The following is a 20,729-nucleotide window of genomic DNA, read 5'->3' on the forward strand; positions in this document are numbered from 1 at the left end:
CGCCTTGTTAAAGCTTGAATCGAACATGCCTGGCGCGACTCCAAGGCCATTGCTTGCAAGTCCCCTGTTTGCCCGAGATCCCTCTGTTCTTTTCTCCTGCCGTGGCGTCGAACGATTTGCATTCTGTTGTCGGACAGAGAGATTGCTACCCTCGGCCACGACAAGACCGCTCGCTTGGTTGAGGGCGCTCCCGCCGCCCAGCTTTGCGCTGCGCTGGGTGTTGTTGGATGCTGGGCTCATGCCCTCCGCCGGCTGGGCTCCACTACGGTAGACCTGAAGGTTATCTTCCGCCCACCAGGCTGGCTCGGGGCTGGCTGACTGGGTGTGGGAAGTTGCACCTGTGGGAAGTCGGAAATGCCGCGTTGCAGGCCAGTACGCGCTCGCGGGCCTCTGCGACAGGTTACCGATATATGTAAAGTACTATTCTATTTGTGTGGCCAATTTGCATGTATGGTATCTTGTGTGTATTGCTGTATAGGCAAGTATAGTATGCATGGAAATATTGCATCGAGATCGGGAAAAAGAAAACAAGCGAGAATATTGAGCATGTGGCATTATTTGTGGCACAGTAGAACTAGAGACCAATCAGTCTACAATTCGGCGAAAAATGTGCAAGTATGGGAAGACCATGTTGCAATAGTACTGCGTGATGCTTGATATTGTCTATCATATTACTCTCACAAGTGGTTTCAATTGTTCACGTTTGCTCGGTGCGAGTGCCGGACTTGGTATTGACTTGGCTTACGTGCCGGAAAACGTCAAAAGTCGGAATAGGGGCATGGAACGTTGTATGTTTCCACTCTGGTAAGATGAGCTACAATGTGCTGATGCTGAGTGCTTGAGGCTATACCAAGCCAAGCAGCAGCCAGTGCTCACAAGTGGATGGACAGTGGCATGAATCAGCGCGCCGCGCCGCTCAGCGCTACCATCCAGGGAGCACAAGTTTATGAACGAAGGGGGAAAACATGGATGCCTAACTCAGTTCTGCCCGCGGGAAAGGAACAAGAAGCTTGAAACGAAAATAGAAACATACTAGATCCCGTTTCGGCTTAAGCAATATTGCCGGAATCCAGCGCCGTCACTGGTTGTTCCCGTCAGGTGTGGTGGATGACTCGCGTTCTGCAGGCCATCTGGTCAGGAAGCCAACCCACAGGAATGCTCACAGCCACACTGCTTTTTCCTCCATTCAGTTGTCATGTCCTAGGTACGTCTTCGGAGTCGCTCAATATTGGTGCGATGACCGTCGCGTCACACTCTCTCTGCTCTGCTCCCTTCTGCAGATGAATACCAAACTTGGTGAGTCGCATATGTCTGATTGGCGCCTCTCCAAACTCTCTCAGATACCTAGAGAGTTTCAAAGCAGCGTAGAACGAGGCGAGCAAGAGGGAGGGACAGAAAAGAAAATTGATCGGTGCATGGTCGTGGTAGGATCTTGCTGTATGGGCAATGGTAAAAAAGGTAGTCAAGGAAACTCAGTTTTGCAGCTAGCCCCCACTTTCGCTTAGATCGAGAAAGTGCGCCGACCGGCTTTTTGTGCATCTAACGAGGCTTCATATTCCACTCGCTTGATATCCTCTGGTGTCTACCTAGTGCAGCAATAGTGCAAACTGTACGTTGAATTTCTAATCAATCTGATATTCTTTTTTTTTCTCCTCTGTCTGTACTTACTCTAACGTGGGGCGGCCCTGCTGCGTTGGCTTCTGCCCTCCCCAGGCACGCGGAAGGGGAAAGTGACATGACAAGAGAATTAATGCACGGAGTAAAATGCATGAAAGTCACGAAATTTCAGTCTTTCCACTAAACGCGTGATATGGCAAGCTGATAATTATGAGCAGAGGTGCCGTCCAAGCCCCCCAGAGTAGGACCCTTGAGAAGATTACCAACGACCGTTGAGATGCCGTGGTTGCGGATCATGACGTTCATTTTCACTCACAGGGATCTTGAGCAGGGATTCTGGGGTTCCTTCACCACACCCAAAAGGCAGCCAGTCAAAGTTGGGCAATCCGTTGGTTTAGTGACAGGGTCTTGCTAGAAGAACCGGGGTGATGCTGCGAGACCCGTCAAAAGAATACGAGAAACCGCGGTTTCAGCCTACCTGAATGGGCAATCGTCATAGGAACATCCATGGGTCAGATCGGGTTTTCTGGAAGACCTGTCAGGGACCCCTAGTCGCTCACTGGGGAGATCCAACCCAAACGTCGACTTTTCTCACTAGTGTCGAGAAAATACCGTGGTCGCGTCACAGAGAAAGATCGCAATTCCCCATCAACCAGAGATGCAAGACTCCATACTCAGGTAGGGGCTTCTCCCCAGTTGGTCATAGTTCCGAGCGGCAGTTTTCGGCCGGTGACCTCCTGCGCCTCTGAACAGAACCGCTAACAAGCAACAGGGCCGATGGATAGCACATGATGGGCATCGCTGAAAGGTGAGTGCTGCATTTGATCACCGACCCAAGGCCCTTGGAGTACTGTGTAGGTTCGGTGCAAGAATATATGCCAAGGGATGCTCCGTGATAATTTGACAGGCCTCGAGACGAGGTTGACTAAGCTGGAGCAGGCCAACTGTCTCCTCTCTCTGACTAAACAGTGACAATTTATCGCGTACTCACTAAAATGACAAACTCGCCAGACTCTGTACCAATTATGTTACGCCATGTCGCGGAAGATCAAGCACTCAAGCGCAGGTTCATCACGCCACAATCACCCAGCAATCTCTGCGATGATATGCAGCGAAGTACCGTTTGACTGCTACTAGCAGGACAGCCTCAAGGGCCATCTGTTTGTCACATCAATAAAAGCCAAAAAAAGCTCGGTCCAGCTGATGGATGTAGTAGCCTCTTGGTGCGCCGGTATCTCACGTTACAACTCCACGTTCCATCGCGATGCCGATGGGACCAGGACCCAGCCGCGCCTCATCAGACGCGATGGGGGCCCAAAAAGGCTATGCACTACGGTCTTCCGGCTCTTTGGTTCGCGGCGGTTGCTTAAGCTTGAAAGATGGGAAATAATGACGTTCCTGTTAGACGACCGAGGACATGACATAATTCCCCCGTTCTGAGCCTCTGATTGATGGGTTTGGCTTCGGCAGGCCTCGGGGCCTAGGATTATGGCTAAACCCTGAATGATCCAAGGGATCAAGGGACTTGAATGCCAAGACCTTCGACTGCTTACTAGCATAACTCTCTTTTACAAGACTTTTCCGAATTGGGACTGCATTGAACCACTTTCACACAACGTGCTGAAAGCTCCATCCAGGTTGCACACCTAGGTATGATCATTCTCAGCTGCAGCCATGGGCCGCCGATCCCGGCACGCACCGAGACCAATACTGTTGTCGTTCCACGTTGTCCTTGGTGTTTTTGTTTGTTCGACGGAAATGCTTGGCCATCTACCCGTACCTGACCTGAACTACCTACAAAGCAATAGGTACAGCACTATCCGTACAGTGGCCTATAAATAAACAGCGCTTCGGAAAGAGGATAGGGGGCTGATTCAGGGCGGCCAATAACTGTTGCGAGCCGGGCTACATACTTGCCTAGAACTGGTAGGCACTTAGGCCAAGCATTGGTATATTACAGAGTACTTCTTTACAGCAGCAACATTCCCAGCAACGCGGTCCATACCACGAGGGAACCTCAGACGAGCAGTATAGTGGTTCCGTCATTTGAAAGGTGACAAATGGCATTTACAATCCCGTCACCTATGAGCCGTGAGTGACAGCTTTGACATTCCTTCGCCCGAGGTGCTCACCTGAAACTGTGGGGGTTAAACTCTTTTAGGATATTTTGGAAGCGGGTAGAAAAGTGTATATGCTTCGGCAGAGTAACGATATCAGGGTTAGCGAGAACCATACAAACCAACTGACTGCTCTATTTACTCCGTACTTCCGAGGCTATGTCTTTGGCGGGCTGCTGGTCTGCTTGGCTATGTGTCTGACCATGAATTTTCTAGTAGCGGGCCATGCCAGGACATGAAAACTTTTTTCTACTGCATATGTATTCAAAGTGTTGACATTGAATAATTGATGTGCTTGATTAGCTCAGCACGGCCCTAGAGCGAATCGCCTTTGGAAGAAAGAGCCCAGTTGTGAAATGTCATGTGTGTCATGAGGCACGGATATGCATGCAAAGCGTATGATCAATATTGTGAAGTAGTCGTGCTTTGAATGTCACCTTGTGGCGTGATGAGCGGTCGGCGACGAGATACTTGCACATATACATTCGCAAGAGCAACGGTATTTCTCAAACTTGCCTAATCCGCTGGCGGGAGGTCGGCCAAGTACAAGCCCGAACTTGCTCGATAGGCCATATATATATATATATATATATATATTTGAGGCGACGGGATGCACGTCGCCCACACACACACTCTCTTTCTCACACTGCTACTACTACTACTTACACAAGTAGAGCACAGTAGCAGACACTAACATGGCCTAGTGATGCACGGTAATCGGGTGTCTCTGAGACTGCAGAGCATGATCGCACGTTTGTGTCGGACGGCGGCAAGAAGTGCATCATGCTGGAAAGTCGATACTCTAAGGGTCGGTCTATCGTCGGCTGAGACCGGTGACCATCTTTTCACACTCGCTCTCAACCGTCAGTGGTTCGGCGCTTGCACTGCTGTAGCGAGATGCTTGGCTCTTAGCACTGTTTGTAGCTTAGCTGGGGGGAGAAAAAAAGCGAGACCGAGCGAACCAGGAACCTGAGCAGCGACCAATAAGTCCGCGCACAGCCACGATCGATATATCGGCCCCATAAGTTATGAATGGTGCCCAATGCTTTCTGAATCTGGCGTATCCTCTACACCATGGACCTCCCTAGGTACTACAAACCTATTACCTACTGGTCTGGTCAAAGCCAGAAAGTCGCCCATACCGAATGTTTAGACCCACTACCATTATGGATGTGTGCCACAATTGCACCGTCGCCCGTTATTATATTTGACCAGGCGTGAATTTCTCATCGATCGAAGAGTGAGTGCTAAATGACTTCATTCAAATGCGGCGTCAGCGTGGCGACAGAACATTAGGGCATGAAGGAGTGAAGTGTAAGCAATTGACTCAACGGCGTGGATGGACATTTAGACCCCCAAAAAGCCCGGGCTTGCTTGCATACCATTAAGGCATGCTCAAATAGCCACCAAAACGATTACCACAGTAACGGGGTCATCCTACATTACACATGCATTTAATTTTCCTGAGGTGGCTGTTTGGTGGTTTATTTCTTCTCTTTCTTTTTCCCTCCTCCCTACGTTCCTACCATGCCTACCTGCACGTGTAGGTAAGTAAATAGGTAAGGTCTGTATGCACCTTTCGTAGTATGCATGCAGTTGCAAGCTCCCAAATGCGCGTGCTGGCTCCCATGGCAAGCTTCCATTGGGGCCCGGGTGAATTGGCTTTGGGCTTGTCCCTCGCTAGGTAAACCTAAGGCAGCCAAACACAAGAAGAGTAGCAAAGTAGCATCACTCATTGGGGTATGTGCTGTCCACCAAAGGTAGGCGTGATGAGAAGAATGGCTGCTACGCTATGATTCAACGGTGACGGCGGATGGTTCATCGGTGCTGGGATTTTCACAGTACTTGGTATTATATTACTCGACGTGGTTTGGTTCACCTGCTACGTTGGCACCATGCAATTGACAAGATAGATGACAATATCATTGATGCTGGCAAGCTGATGACACCGGCGACGCCATATATAGCAGCGTAGCTAAACCCCCATTCCCTTATTCGAGGCTCTAATGCGCGGGATAAAGGTATTGCATACCAATTATACTCCGTCTTATGTGATATATGCCCATGTTGAGAAGGGCATTATTCGTGTGCCTATTATAGATTCACAACTTATGGCCTGTTCTTATTGCTGGGTAGCGGTAGTGCGTCCGGAGAATCCAGTACAAAATGGCACTACCTTATGCCAGGTCTGCACGAGACCCTCAGATGCCAGTTTGTGTGCATGCGACGTAACCTCCAGCCGGGCGCAAGAGTGGCAGACAAGACAGTCCACTTTGGGTACGCTCTACTACTCTACGCCTCTGCGCCTCTACGCCCCTACGCCCGCCATTCGCCTGCTCGGTACTTAGTAACTTACCGAGCGGGTGAGCTGAGCTGAAGTGGCCCAAGAACCGGTATGCGAATGGATGGATCTATGCTGCTTGCTATCTTTGTCACTTTTGGTTTTGTCTTGTCTCCTACCAAGAAGCCTAGTCGATCACTTTGATGATCAATCAGATGGACTGGTAACCTTCAATGTTCCTGGGGGCCCAAAGTTCAACGTCCAAGCTCATCATCTCTCTCATGGCAATGCCTCAACCGTAACACCCGTGCCGCCCCAGGGCCCATATTGTTTTCAAGTCCTCCCCGCTGGCTGGGGCTGGCTGTCGGAGCGCCGGTACGCACAGTAACAGGGCCTGCAGATTGGAAGCCAGTAGGTACAATACACAGTAGGTAGAAGGAAGGGTAGGGAAGATAGAATAGAAAGAAAAAAAAATATTGCACAGTAGGTAAGGTACCTAGGATGCTACATGGCTCTAGCAGGCCCTCTGCAACCGTTGACCCTGGCGGCCCCAGAAGCAAACCCCCGTCGCCATGGCTAAGGTAACGATTATGCAACTAACGGCCTGTGTACTCCACCCAGTACTCCAGTCCTCCGCCCTCTGGAGTTGCCATGTACCGCTGTACCTCCTCTGCGTCCCACGTCCCAGCATCGGGGGCCCAGTAGGTAGCAATGTACATGCCACTGCTGCGAGCGAGGGCACCACATGCACCACATACCCAAGTATCCGTACTAGCTCCATCATTCCACCTACCAGACTATACCTACCAGCCAGCAAGCAGCAGCAGCAAAGCAGTAAGTAACAGCAGCAGCAAGAGCACCACCGACCGACCGACCACCCCCCATGTCGGGTCGCCCTAGCGTAGGGAATAGGAAAGTCAAGTCGCTCGCTGAAGCCAAACCAAAGCAAGCCAAGGCCAACCTTCCTGCCGCACCGCCCACCACCTGCACCACACACACGCCCGCTCACGCACACACAGGAAGTCTTGTCCGTCCGTTCCTCCAAACAAGGGCCAAAAGCCAAAGCCAAAGCAAAGCCGCCAGCCCATGCTGCCAGTTTTTTATTTATTATGGCACCCGACCCCCCAGCCAACGCCGCCTTCCACCTTGACTATCATCAACTCAATTCGAAGCGTCAGCTACCTTAACAAACCAACCCACACTCGCTTTCCACCTCAAAATCTCCCCCCCTTAGGAAGTCCTCGTTGACTCCTGTCATTCGCTTGTTCCTTTTTTGTCGTGTTTGGAGATCTCTGGATTGGAAAGTGCTTGTCAACTCGAAAAAAAAAAATTCAATACCATCTTCAGTAGCCCACCCCCGGAAGCAGATCAGTCAACCAAAACCATCGTCCCGGGCCCTTGTCAACCACCACCAACCTACTAGCAACCCACGGTATATCAATAGCAGCAGCAGCAACCACAACCACCACTTGCTTCTCACCGCTACGAAAAAAAAAAATAAGCAGGAAAAAGGTCTCAGACTATCAACATCACAGTACTGCAGCTTGAAGAAGGGAAAAAAAAGAAAAAGAAAGAGATACGATTATATCGCAACTCGATCAGCTTCATCGACCCGTTGTTAGCGTGTAGTCTTGGTGAAGAAAAGCTCAAGAGATATTTCGGGACTCTTGTTGAAAGAAAACAAGACACGGTCAAAAGGTTATACTCTAGGCATATTCCAATCAGACCCACCTAGTCGGCACCACTTACAACACTCTGCTCGTCGGCAACAACACTTCGACACTGTTTTTTTGCAAACTTATTCAAGAGCACGGCTCCTGTTCGCAATTTCATGTCACGATCCCAGTAGTCAACAGATCAGTCGTCCTTTGCAAGATAAAGCAGGGCATCTCGCAGCTTTCGTGTGTCGTCTGAGAAGAGATCTGCTTGCCTAGTAGATCCTATCCGCACCAAACACCCATTCGCTCGCTTCCATACTCAGTACGATTCTTTCGTACTGTGTTTTCATTTTTCTCACAACCAACCTTTAATTTTTATTCTACAGCTTCTAAAATGGCTGGTCCCGGCGGTGGCCCTCCTCGACGCAGCCACACCAAGTCCCGCAAGGGCTGTGACAACTGGTATGTTTTGTTCATATATTTGCTTGTCTTATGTCTGTATACAAGTTCACGGTTATTGACTGTATTCTAGCAAACGTCGTCACATTCGCTGCGACGAGAACTTCCCCCAGTGTCGCAACTGCACCAAGCACAAGGTCCGATGTCCATACCAGGATGTTCCCGTGGCCGATGACAGGTCTGCTACTCCGGACAAGCCTGATCTGCTTTGGAACCCAGCCATCGAGGCAGCCATTGCCAATTGGAAGATGACGGGAATTTTCCCTTTCCCCAGCCTCAACATCTACCCTGCGCCTGATCCACGGTACTTTACGACTGAGGAATTGAGGCTGCTCTATCATCTCGCAGCCATCTGCAACGAGCTTAGCGCCATCGACGCTGGTGGTTTCACTCTGTGGACGCGCCAAATTCCTACGTGCGTCTCCTACTTTTTGGTCTGTATAACATTCCTGCTGACTCCCGAGACAGCATCATGAAGATCGGCGCTACCCACCGCTATGTTATGGAGGCTCTCCTTGCCTTTGCCGCCACCCACATTGCCAATATCACCGACTGCCCGATCGTCGGAAACATGGCTTATGCGCACCGTGGCATTGCCATCAAAGGCCTGCAGGAAGCCCTAGCTTCATTCTTGAAAGAGAACTCCGATGCCGTATTGGCCGCCTCCATTGTGCTCTCGTGGCAGGCTACAGATTGGTAAGCGGCATTATGCAGCTATCCGCAGGAATCACTGTCTAATTTGGGATACGTACAGGCGAAGCTGGACCCATCTCATGCAAGGAACCACGACGGTCAGTCCAATCTGCTCCATCATCCAAAATAGAGTGGTACTAACAGACGGAACAGGTCATCGATCTCATGGAACCATGGAAGCACGAGAGTCAATTCGGTGACTTCATCAACGAGAGCGCCACATTCCCAACGGCACCCCCTTCACCGACTCCGGATCACAAGCCCAATCAGCCACTAAAGGAAGACTTTGATGCCTTCCAACGCGTGATTACCCAGATTCAAAAGGTCGAAGCTTACCTCAAGCAGAACAAGGAAGACGTCAAGCTCACGCAGCAGTTGATAGCATTCCTCAAGGGTGCTAGAAAAGTCAGCGCCATTCAGTCAGTGTCAGAGCAGTTCGATAGGCTCCAGCCTTTGAGAGCCTGGCTCTTCTGGCTTCCTGTTGCCTGTCTGCAGCAAAATGCCAGCTCTCCCAGTGCCTTGGTAGTCATTGCCCACTACTACACAGCAGCCATTTTGATGGAGCGCCTGTTTCCCGAGATTGGCGCTGCCTACTTTGGTAGCCTCTCTGTCCAGCCTGTTGAAGAAATCACCCGCCGGCTCTATTCGCTCAAGGTTTCCTGCCAATTCGATGGCGATTTGGCAACACCGCTCGACCTGATGCAATTCCCAATGCAAACGGTGGCAGACTTCCGCGCCCGCATGGGATTCGCTGAGCCCATCCGAACGCCGTCGCTTCCTCAGTTCAACACTCCGCCGCCCAGTTTCACGCCGGATTTCTACGTTGCCGACGATGTTTCGCAAGGTACACCGACTTCGACGGCCTCATACTTGCCGTATGGCGAGCACCATCTCGCATTCAACTTCAGCGCTGAAGACCTTTCCAACACATTGGTGCCTGAGCAGCATGAGACTGGCGCTGCCATTAGCCCCTTGACGATTTCGTCACCGTACCCTAGCGGACAGTATCTCAACATTCCGTCGCCTTCCTATGGTGGCGGCTACAGCCCAGCATCCTCCACCTTTGGTGAGGGATCGATTGTGTACAGCGACAATGAGGACTATGGTCCTTTCGATGGCGGATACACGGGGTATCCGCCTCTTGGCCCGGCTGGGACCAACAACTTTGGCGTCGGGTTCGTCTCTCCATTTCAAGCACCTGTGGTGTACAGCACCTAGATTCACCACAACGGCGCCTTCCCGTGACTGGTTGAGGACAACATGATTGACCGTGCCACTCAGGATCGACTCTTTTGACGCTCCTGCACACCAGGATCTGATGGCAACGCCTGTGGTCTTGTCACCTCAACCTATCCACCACGCGCATTCGCCTTTTCTGCAGCCCGAGGTGGTGCACACAGCTCCTCGATCGACTAGCCCCTTGTCACTATCGGCACCATCACCCCAGTTCATGTCGCCGCATACATTTCAACCTCACCACCATTACCACCGCCATTCATCATCCGCCTCGTCAGTACCCGTTCAGCCTCAGATCAAGAGGGAGCTCAGCAGGAGGCTTTCCGGGTACCTACGACAACCTTTCTAATGATTGTTCGACAACATTCAAACAGACGCAATTGTACAAACACATTCCTTTGACAGGATCGCACGATACCACGACACGTCACTATCGACACAATGATAGACACACTCCCTTTATGAATTAAAACGGCATATAATATCTGACCGGGTCAGTCCTTACGGCATCAACAAGACACAGCATCATAGACACTCCTTTTTTCCAAGACAGCGGCATTATAGACCATTACGCTCCTTACGACTTTTACGAGGATCTCTATACACGGCATAGAATCTCATCCGCTCCCTACCAAAAAAGCATTTGATTTACAACTTTACACGATACCCAGCTTCCAAATTGCATAGCGACTGTTTAAATTTTTTCGATCGGGGGAACACCAAAAAAGATTGGTCAGCGAGAGGACCATCAAATGCATTGGGCGGCGTTACATTTGTTTTTTTGTCTTTTTTTGTGGACTAATGTCGGTCCTTGGGTATATAAATGGAAACGAGAACATTGCCAGTCAATGTCGTCGCGCGGAACAACGAGGGAGTTATAGGCGCCTGAGCGTGACAGGATATCGCAGCAGTGATTTTGGCGGACGATTCGCAAATTCGAGCGGAAAGGTTATATGATCAATCATGTTCTCTCTCACAGTTATGTTCTCTCAGAGGCCAGGTCGAGTGAGTGGTGTTGGTGACAGGTGGCAATGTTGTTGTTCTTGTTCAGCATACGTGTGAGACAGGGTCCGACGGAGCCCGCCAATGCCTGGGATCTAATAATAATAATAATTGATTGGTGGTTTGCATCTGTTTTTCATTGTCTATATTGTCTACGTGCTCTCCCTCTCTATCTCTCTCTCTTTTGCGACTATTGACCAAGTGCCGAACATGATGTGATCAAAACCAAAGAGGACCATGACGTAGGTAGGTCGGCACCGGTTCAATTGACCAGCGGGATACCATATTGATTTCGGTAATCATATTCCGCACGAATGCAGATAGCAGTTATAGTAAGAACCAATCAAGAAACGGACAAAAACGTGTGCTAGACCGGGGGTAACATGGCCGGGCTAGTATCGTTATAGCGCCCGTCTTCTTTTTTCCCCCCATCCTATACGAGCTTTTTTTTCCCTCCCCACTGGCACGCGGCTGGGCCACAAGAGGACTAGCTCAGACTATTCTTAGGATTTCGCTTAAGCCGGTGCGTGCGTGTGCGGGCAATTATCTGCTTGCAGGACATGGCTTGGATTGGCGAGAGGCAGTCAGAGAGGGTGTGTGTGTGTTGATGCAGCAAGTATATACTGTATGGTGATTGGGTAATGCAAGACCAATAGTAAAAACACTCGTAGCAGCATCCCTTGTGGGAGACGAAAAGTGACGGAAAACCCGGCGCGTGTTGTGCGGTGAAATATAGGATAAGCTATGTTTGGGATAGCAGAGCCGCCGTTGGGAAGGGATACGGGATTCAATTTTGTCAAATCAGAAAAATCGGCTTTCTTCCCCCCATGGCTTCCCATGTTATATTTCGCTTTGTTTTTTGTGATGCTTGTTTGATACATGGTACTGCTTCATGCAGGACCCTCCAAGCAAGCCACGTACAGGCAACACCGTTATTCCATTGCCCTTGCAAAGTCTCTCCCTCTCGGTTCATTCCGGCGGCTGGCTTTTTAGCTGCTTGCCCTTGTTCCTGCATGTGAGATACGGTAGGGCAGGGCCGCAGCGCATGAAGTAAAGAGGCTGGGGAGGGAAAAATCGAAGAGATCTTGTTTCTGTTTGGCTCGTTTCTGCTTGCTGAGGAACTTTTGGTCGATAATAGGCGGGCGGAGTGTAGTATTGACCACGCCCGCGGGTCGGATACATTGCTGCTGGTCACGGCTCGGGGACCTCGTGATTTCTTGCTGCACACGCATACGATGAGTCTCTCGCGTACTGGAGGATGGCTCGATACGTCTTGCCTTCTGTGAATGAGTATCATCTGTCTTTTGCTGCAAACAATCTAGAAAGTCTCCTGCTTCTTTCTTGCACCTCAGCAACCGGTACCGCGCCCCGGGCTAAAGAGGTGGTCGGCAATGCATATACTCACCGTTTCGGCTGCGAAAACGTGGAGAACGAGGTACCGTACATTACATGACAAGAACAACGCACAAACCAATGCACGACTCTATTGCCTAATTGGGACACCTTTTGAGATGCGTGCCCAACTGAGACGACGCGATCAATGGTTTGACTACCTCTGTGTACACTATCACCCGACTTTGACATGAGACAGTTACTTCCTTTTCGCGCCGGAAAAGAATAGTCAACGCTAAAGTTTCTCCTGCCCCGTAGATAAAATAGACCGGACTGTAACGACGACGTCATTAGTCGGTTATCTGTCAACCATAAGCTTTGATGGATTCATTAGCTTGGTGTACCTGCCAAGAAGTGTTGCGAAATATGCTTGTATATTGACCGAGTTTGGCGACGGGCCTTGATTTTCTAGCCTTACAGTGATAATATTTCATACGAGCAAGGCCTCCAACGGCTTTCTCGACATGTCACTTGCATTTTGCCTCTTTGAGCCACAGGTTTACTCTACTTCTTCTGGAAATAAACTGATGTTTCTCACAAGAAACATGTACCATTCGCTATTCTCCCAACTCGTGGTTAGTGATGTGTACGTCGCGTACCCGCGATTGTCAGTGTTATGGCTCCGCTTACATACACATCAGGCCATTATTATGCAGATTACTAAACAAGACTATCCAGCTATCGAATGATAGTTACAGTGGAAAATCATCCGAGTACGATCCGCCGAGTACGACTGAGCTAAATGCTTAGCTTGAGCTGGATAGGAAGTGCTAGATGAAATCAGATGCGACATCACGCTACTTAGTTGCTAAAGATATTGCCGCACCAGTTAGCATGTCGCTCTGATTTGAGAGTCATTGCAGATCCTGCTTAGTGGAAGGGGCGCCCACAGCAAAACTCAACCGGCGGCAGTCGTCGGTGGCGGCTACAACGTTGCGAGAGTTGCGAGGTGAGGATCATTCAGGGTCCTGCTGGATGAAGGTTTATTAGTGTTGGCGCATTTTTAACGCACTTTTATCTCTCCTGCATATGTCAATCTATTATTAAAAGACATCAAGTTATGTATTTTCCTACTATACCTAACCACCGCTATCCGGAATCAAGATATATACATGATGACTCGTGGACGTGAAGTACCGATACGTGCCGAATCACTAATGAACATCAGAACTCATGCAGACTAGGAAATGGTTTTATCTCGGAAATACTTATTACTATTTTATTTACTTGTATTTCGCAAGTTACGGCAAAATAACAACGACAAGGAAGATGCCAGCGCCTCATGTGTCTTTTCAGCGCTGTAACTTGCGTACCTGTTAAAACACCACAATATAACTCATCATGTTTCATGACAGGGCATAATATATCTGCTTACTTAACTTGGTACCTAATTTTCATGTTTGTGTTTAATTCTTCGTTCGGCAAGTACTCACATGATACTTGGTTCTTCAAGGTACTTGGATGGTACTCATCCCCAGAAGTGCAATGCGACTTGGGATGGATCGTGCAATAGTCACACTCTGACTCAGTGGCTATCATGTACAAACAGTTCATCTGTACAATTATATCGGACCGAGGTTCACGAAAGAAGGTTTGCTCAAGAAGTGACGTCTTCACTATGCTTGGACTCATGCGGAATCCAAGATTATCGCTTCATCTCAAATCCATGACGGTTCATTTTGAATTATACCGATCTTCTTGCCTAGTCACGAGATGGGGGTTATTTAAAAGTGTCTGCGGGAGGATAGACCATCATGCGTCTAGTGCTACCATTCGCCAGTCGTTGGGCAACTAACAAGAGGTAAGTATGTGTATCCGCGTGGCCACTCAGTGCTCACATTACCTCGACGTACTGCAGTTACAAGGCAGGGACTCGAGCTATTACCAGGCGCACTGTATACTTGTGCTCTTCTTCTTGGCTGTCTTCTAAACCCTAGAAGAGCAATAAATCATATATGCAATAGTCAAGGTGAGAATGCTTGCGCTGTCGTTTCCCGGCATGTACTTGTGAATGTATCAGTCGCCTCTCGCTGTATGCGAACAACTGCAGTTCCAAAAGGTGGCACAGTTCCTGCCTTAGTCGGCATCCTGCCATTTGGGTTTGCACGTTGACTACTTACACTTGTCTTCCCGAAGGATCAGTATAGAAGCAGTGCAAGGATAGCAATGTAGAACAAAATATACAATAGAAAATAAAGCGTATTCGCCAAAGCTACATGTATACGACACTCATGAATTCATGCACTCAAATCAGAATATAGGTCGACACACCATCGTGTACCCCTCCTGGATGTAATGTTTTATGGCGACTGGCTTCATCAAGTATAACCGTCTGCCAAGTCTTTCATTGGCAATAATGGGCGAAAAGTTTCAGATCGTGGTAATCAACTGCCAGAGCCCCAACTCGAGACGAATCATGCGCAGAGACTGCGCATTTCAGGTGAATGACTGAGTTTCTGAGCAGGATTAAGAGAAGAGGAGACGTCCCTCACCGCTTGACAGCAAGATTACGCGGCCACGAGCGTGACTTCTGCTGGCCTGTAGGTATGCAAGCAGAGAGGGAGCCGCGACCAGAAAAGCTCGTATTCGGTTGATCCTGCCGTTAGCCTAGACCTTGCATACAGATCGGGATACACATGCGAAAAAGATGTACGAAAGCTTCCATCGAAGGGATCATCGTTCCTTGCAGATGTCTTGTCTGCCACGCACATGTCGTTCAAGGTGATCAATATCCAGTGACTCTGAGTACAAACACGTTACAATAACATGTCAGACATGCAGATTTGAGTACTTTTTTCTGCCATCTGCATCGTTCCCCTGGCTTGTCTTTTGTCGGCGTACAAGGGTCGCAGGAGGGTGAGGGGTCCTTTGGTGTAACACAAACGGGAGATCGCCGGCGAGGGTCGGCGTTTCAATAGTACAGACGTTGAACACTTACACCCAAGTACACTTGGTACAATAGCGCTTGATACACAGAAGAATACAAAAGGTCCAGAAAAGAAAAACAAAACTGGACAGGCACAGCGGTGCTCGTGTCACGACGGGAATGCCATGGGGCGCAACGGCCAAGTGACATGTGTCGTGAACCTTACCCATGTATAGCAAGAAGAATTATCGTGTATAGTTCGTGCAGTACTTGGGGAAATGGTGCACGAAGACGCTGACAAAAGGCATGCGTGTCTCGGGGAGCTACCTTGAATGACGTCCCCCTTTCAGTACGTTCTTGCCGGATGAGATGGCTGGCTCAGATGGGCCTGCGCCTCTTCTGCTTCTCTACTGGGACCATTTCATCTACCTGTAAGTCTAGAGTTGTACTAAGCTAGACGCACGTGTCTATCCGTGTGGCTGTGCCAGTGTGATGCAGGGATCCAAGGATAAAAACGTGCTTTAATTTGAAGTTGGACTTCCATGAGAGAGGTCGAATGTGGGTTGTATTGCCATTGCTTACCTAGGTAGTCTGCTTACATGCATACTTCACAAACACAAAGCACGGCATCACAGCCGGCATAAAATAGGAATTGGAATAGCTTTTGTACTCATGAGTATCCAGATCCTATTGGATGCTCCTTTTGTCACGTGAAAGCTCAATAGAAATAGTCTGTGAATGGATGACTACACTAAGCTCGATTATTACAATGCCAACGTTCACATTCAAGACTTCCGATTCAATTGCAAATTCAGTTTTGCATCATAATCATCTGATATATGCCGTAATAATATGTATCAAAGATAAAATCCTCATCGAATCGAAAAAAAGACGCCAAAAAGGGATAAGGAAATTCCACGAGACCCAAGGTGTTGCGCTTGTGACCGTTGAACAAGATAATGCAAAACTAAAATAGAAGTTATCTTCCAAAGCCGTCCAGGACCATAAATGAATGTTTATCGTGGTCTGATCTAGGTTTTGTCGTGGAAAGCTTTCGGTATTCTTGCAACATTCACCAAAAGAAGAAGAAACTTCCAGTAAGTTCCAAGGAGTAACACTGCAGTCACGTCAGGTCTGCGATGGCCAGCATCGACTAAGAGTATACTTAGATTTTATGACATATACAAGCCAGAAGGATACTATGTCCACAAATGATTTATTGGATGGAGAGTGACAGATGCAGTGCCTAGCTCAACAAAGTTGAATCACGACCATAGAAACTATTATTGATGCCATAGCGGCCAGAGCAACACAAAGAGGGATCAATATAATGGGCAATCGCATTCATCTCACATCAGAAATATTTTGAAGTCCAAGGGAAATGATCAAGTGCGTGATAGAGAGGGAAAGACAGGATTCCACCTCTTTCAAACGGCATACTAAACAACCATCTCTGATGCTCAATGATGGCAACAAAGCTGGCTCACAAGATGCGCAACTTTGGATCATTCCGCACCCTACACGACAACTGTTTGAGAGGATCAAAAATGAGGCACAGGCCCAAATGAGATGGAGATCATGGCGAGGCTGAGGTATGCCTGTAATCAGCTGATCACGTGCAGTTCTTTGCTCACCCATGATCCAACTGCAGCTGGGCACAACTTCCCCGCACACGAAGCCTTCTTGCAATGAGTAGCATCATTAACACGAGCCAACGTGGCGCAAGTGGCCAGTGACTTGCAATGTCTCAACGGGCAGAAACCCCCTTGAGGATCCTCTCTCTAGGTAAGAGTCGCCTACCTTCTGGTCTTTGGGTCTCAATCAAGTTAACCGCTTCAACCCCAGATGGGGGAGGCATCCGTGGGAAATCGAGCCTTTTGATCCTCGAGTCCATCATGGAAGACATTCGCCAATCTGAGGGACTCGATGAGACACCCAGACCATGCGACAGGTTTGACTTGATAGGGGGCACAAGCACCGGCGGGATCATCGCCATCATGCTTGGCAGGCTAGGCATGACTGTCGACGAGTGTATCCGTGCTTACGACCAAGTCGGGGAGGCAGCCTTTACTCCTAAAACTCGATCGCGATTGAGTATCGCACCGCCCAGAGGCGCATATTCCGCTACCAACCTTGAAGAAGCCATAAAAAAAGTGGTTAGGACCAACTGTGTGGAACGTTCTTGTTCAAGAACGAGAAGACAAGGTCAATCCACAACCGACACATGTCCACACAGCGAAATGAGGTTTCGAGAGAGAAAATGCACAAAAACGTACGTTGGTAGATTTCTTTCTGTCTCGAGGGGTATAATCCAAGATTTCCTTTCGCTTTTGTTTCATTATGACTTATGCGATATATTATATGATGCCCGAAACTTTCGGAGTGCGAAAATGGTCTTGCAGGTCTCAGCATTAGCACCAACCATAACAGGTCCGCTAACAGGCTATAGTGTTGTCCTAGCTATAACAAAAGACAATGTGGATGCCCCACCCACTCTTTTTACCACCTACGACACCAGCGCTGCCTTTGAGGGTTGCACAATATGGCAAATTGCCCGAGCGACATCGGCCGCGACCACCTTCTTCAAACCGATACAACTTGGCCGCGACAAGATTGACTTTATCGACGCGGGGTTCGGACATAACAATCCATGCGAAGTCTTGATTGAGGAGGCTCAGCGCCAGTATCCCCATCGCAAGCATTTGCAAGTCCTCAGTATTGGTACCGGACTTGGAAACGTCGTTTCCATCAAGGATTCCAGAGTGTCGATACTGAAGGCTCTGAAGAAAATGGCGACAACGTCGAAAAATGTGGCGACAAGACTCGAAGATCGCTATGGTGGAAGCGGCAGCTATTATCGATTCAACGTCGAACGCGGTCTCGAAGATATCACCCTCTCAGATTGGCAGAAAACAAGCAACATCTCTGCACACACTGGCAATTACCTGAGGGAGAATCGACGAGCAGTCAGTGCTTTCGTCCGCAGATTTCTTGCCGAGCCAACACAAGAGGAAGCCGGTGTGGCTGAGCTTGAACCACAATCTAGTAGTTAGTCATACGAACAGCTTATATAGGAAAATGGCTGATCTGGATTCTAGGCCGTACCCACTACTATCTCCCTCTCCAAGAGAATGAATACTTTGTAAGACGCGCCAAGTTACTTGACGCTGTCCACAAAAAGTTGTTCAAAGAATGTCGCCGAGAAGTCGCATTGGTAGGCCTGGGCGGTGCAGGCAAAACCCAGATTGCACTTCAATTCGCACACGATGTCATGCAAAGCAGATGGGACAGAAGCATTTTCTGGATCTCAGCGCTGAGCAATGAAAGTTTCGACCAGTCGTGCTCGGCCATCATAAATATGCTCCGCATCCAAAACGGCAAGGAAGATCCCAAAGACTTGTTACGCAGCTATTTCGGATCAAATGAGACCGAGAAGTGTCTCGTCATTGTGGATAATGCTGATGATGGCGAGATACTATACGGCAAGAACGATTCTGGTGGTCTCTACGAGTATTTATCGGGGCTTCAGCACGTACAAATACTCTTCACAACTCGGTCTGACGAACTAGCAAGAAAGAACGTCCAACGTGAGGTAATTCATGTCACCGATATGGAAGCAGGTGAAGCAACAACACTCTTGAAGAAGCTGGCCGTCCCCGGGATACTTCTACAAGATGAGAGGCAGGTCATGAAACTGCTTGACAAACTCACCTATCTTCCGCTGGCAATATCTCAAGCCGCCGCCTATTTGAGACGCAACGACATTTCGATTGCTAGGTATCTCGAGCTTCTCCATGGCGGGGAGGGAAGCATGGTCGATCTCATGAGCCGAGAATTCAATGATAGCACGCTTCATGAGAAGTCGCAAAGGGCCATAGCAACCACGTGGCTCGTATCATTTGATCAGATACGGAAGACTGATGTGTTTGCTGCCGAAATACTCGCTTTCCTGTCGTGCATCGAGCCAAAAGCGATACCCGAATCATTGCTCGAGGGTTTTCGTAATCACACAAAATTGGAGACAATCGAAGCCCTCGGCACGCTTTCTGCATATTCATTCGTCAAGAGGCGAGCGGACGGGAAGTTCTTGGATATGCATAGTCTTGTCCATTTGGCCGTTCGTATATGGTTAAAAGAAAGTCAACAGACCAAGACAACAACTCAAGTTGCTTTTGAACAGATCAACAAGGAGTTCCCATCGGATGAGTGGGAGAATCGCATGATCTGGCGAAAGTACATGCCACATGCTCTAAAGATCTTGCAAGACAAGTCGACATATGACACGAGAACGAGACACGATCTCAACTATTGGGTCGGGCGCTGCCTAGATTCCGAGGGAAGGTACTCGGACGCTATCACTAGGCTGGAAGAAGCTTTTCACTGGAGCAAACAACACCTTCGGGAAGACGACTCAGTTCGGCTGAATACACAACACACGTTGGCATCAGCATGTCTTGCAGACGGGCAGATAAAAAAAGCAATTAGATTACTGAAGAACGTGGTCCGCATTGAATCGATATTAGCAGAAGACGACTCTAATCGATTAGGATCGCAACACGCGCTGGCATCAGCATATCTTAAAAACGGGCAAATAAAAGATGCAATTGGATTACTAGAGCACGTGGTCCGCATTCAGTCGACGTTAGCAGAAGACCACCCTAATCGATTATCAACGCAACACCAGCTGGCATCAGCATATCTTGACAACAGGCAGATGGAAGATGCAATTGGATTACTGGAGCACGTGGTCCGCGTAAGGTCGACGTGGGCAGAAGACCATCCTTATCGATTATCAACGCAACACCAGCTGGCATTTGCATATCTTGACAACGGGCAGATAAAAGATGCAATTAATTTACTGGAGCACGTGGTCCGCATTAAGTCGACGTTAGCAGAAGACCACCCTAGTCGATTAGTATCGCGATACGAGCTTGGCTGGGCTTATCTGAGAAATGGAAATGCGAGTAGAGCAGCCGAGCTGCTTGAACCTGTCGTTGCCATTCGAAACAGGATACTCGCAGACGACGACCCAAGGCGATTAAGGTCAGTGGAGCTCCTCGCGCGGATCCATGAAGCATTGCGAGACTCGGACGATACTGGAAAGAAGAAGTCACGAGGTCACAGGTATCGTCGAGTATGATATTCAATAATATCTTGATACTTCATTTCCAACACCGACCCTGCTTTTGAATGACCATAGTAAAGCTGACGTACGGGGCTGACTGCTCATTCCATGCTGTCCAAGACAATCCGTACCATGATCATGCCAAGAGAATCAAATCATCTCAACGGTTACCGAGCAGTCTTCAAAGACATGGGACAACATGGCGAAGCAATTATACCGTTCCAAGACAGCCCCGTCAGCTGCATTACCGGGTATGTCACAATTTTATCATGGGAACTCTGAA

General features: G+C 48.9%; 2 protein-coding genes across 2 annotated transcripts; both read left to right on the top strand.

The window, feature by feature from the left end:
* Positions 1-8,067: 8,067 nt before the first annotated feature.
* PFICI_07802 (uncharacterized protein) lies at positions 8,068-10,410 on the top strand (the record flags this gene model as incomplete). The annotated part of the gene is made up of 6 exons (XM_007836383.1): positions 8,068-8,135; positions 8,206-8,547; positions 8,601-8,828; positions 8,887-8,923; positions 8,979-10,000; positions 10,107-10,410. 6 exons carry the CDS (start codon positions 8,068-8,070, stop codon positions 10,408-10,410), a joined length of 2,001 nt encoding a protein of 666 aa, XP_007834574.1.
* A 6,806-nt stretch (positions 10,411-17,216) lies between these two features.
* PFICI_07803 (uncharacterized protein) lies at positions 17,217-20,461 on the top strand (the record flags this gene model as incomplete). Its single annotated transcript, XM_007836384.1, has 3 exons — positions 17,217-17,477; positions 17,724-18,369; positions 18,420-20,461. The coding sequence occupies 3 exons, from the start codon at positions 17,217-17,219 to the stop codon at positions 20,459-20,461; spliced, it is 2,949 nt and encodes a 982-aa protein (XP_007834575.1).
* Positions 20,462-20,729: the final 268 nt, after the last annotated feature.

Source organism: Pestalotiopsis fici (assembly GCF_000516985.1).
Source record: "Pestalotiopsis fici W106-1 unplaced genomic scaffold PFICI_Scf_5, whole genome shotgun sequence".
In the NCBI taxonomy this organism is placed as follows: Eukaryota; Fungi; Ascomycota; class Sordariomycetes; order Amphisphaeriales; family Sporocadaceae; genus Pestalotiopsis; species Pestalotiopsis fici.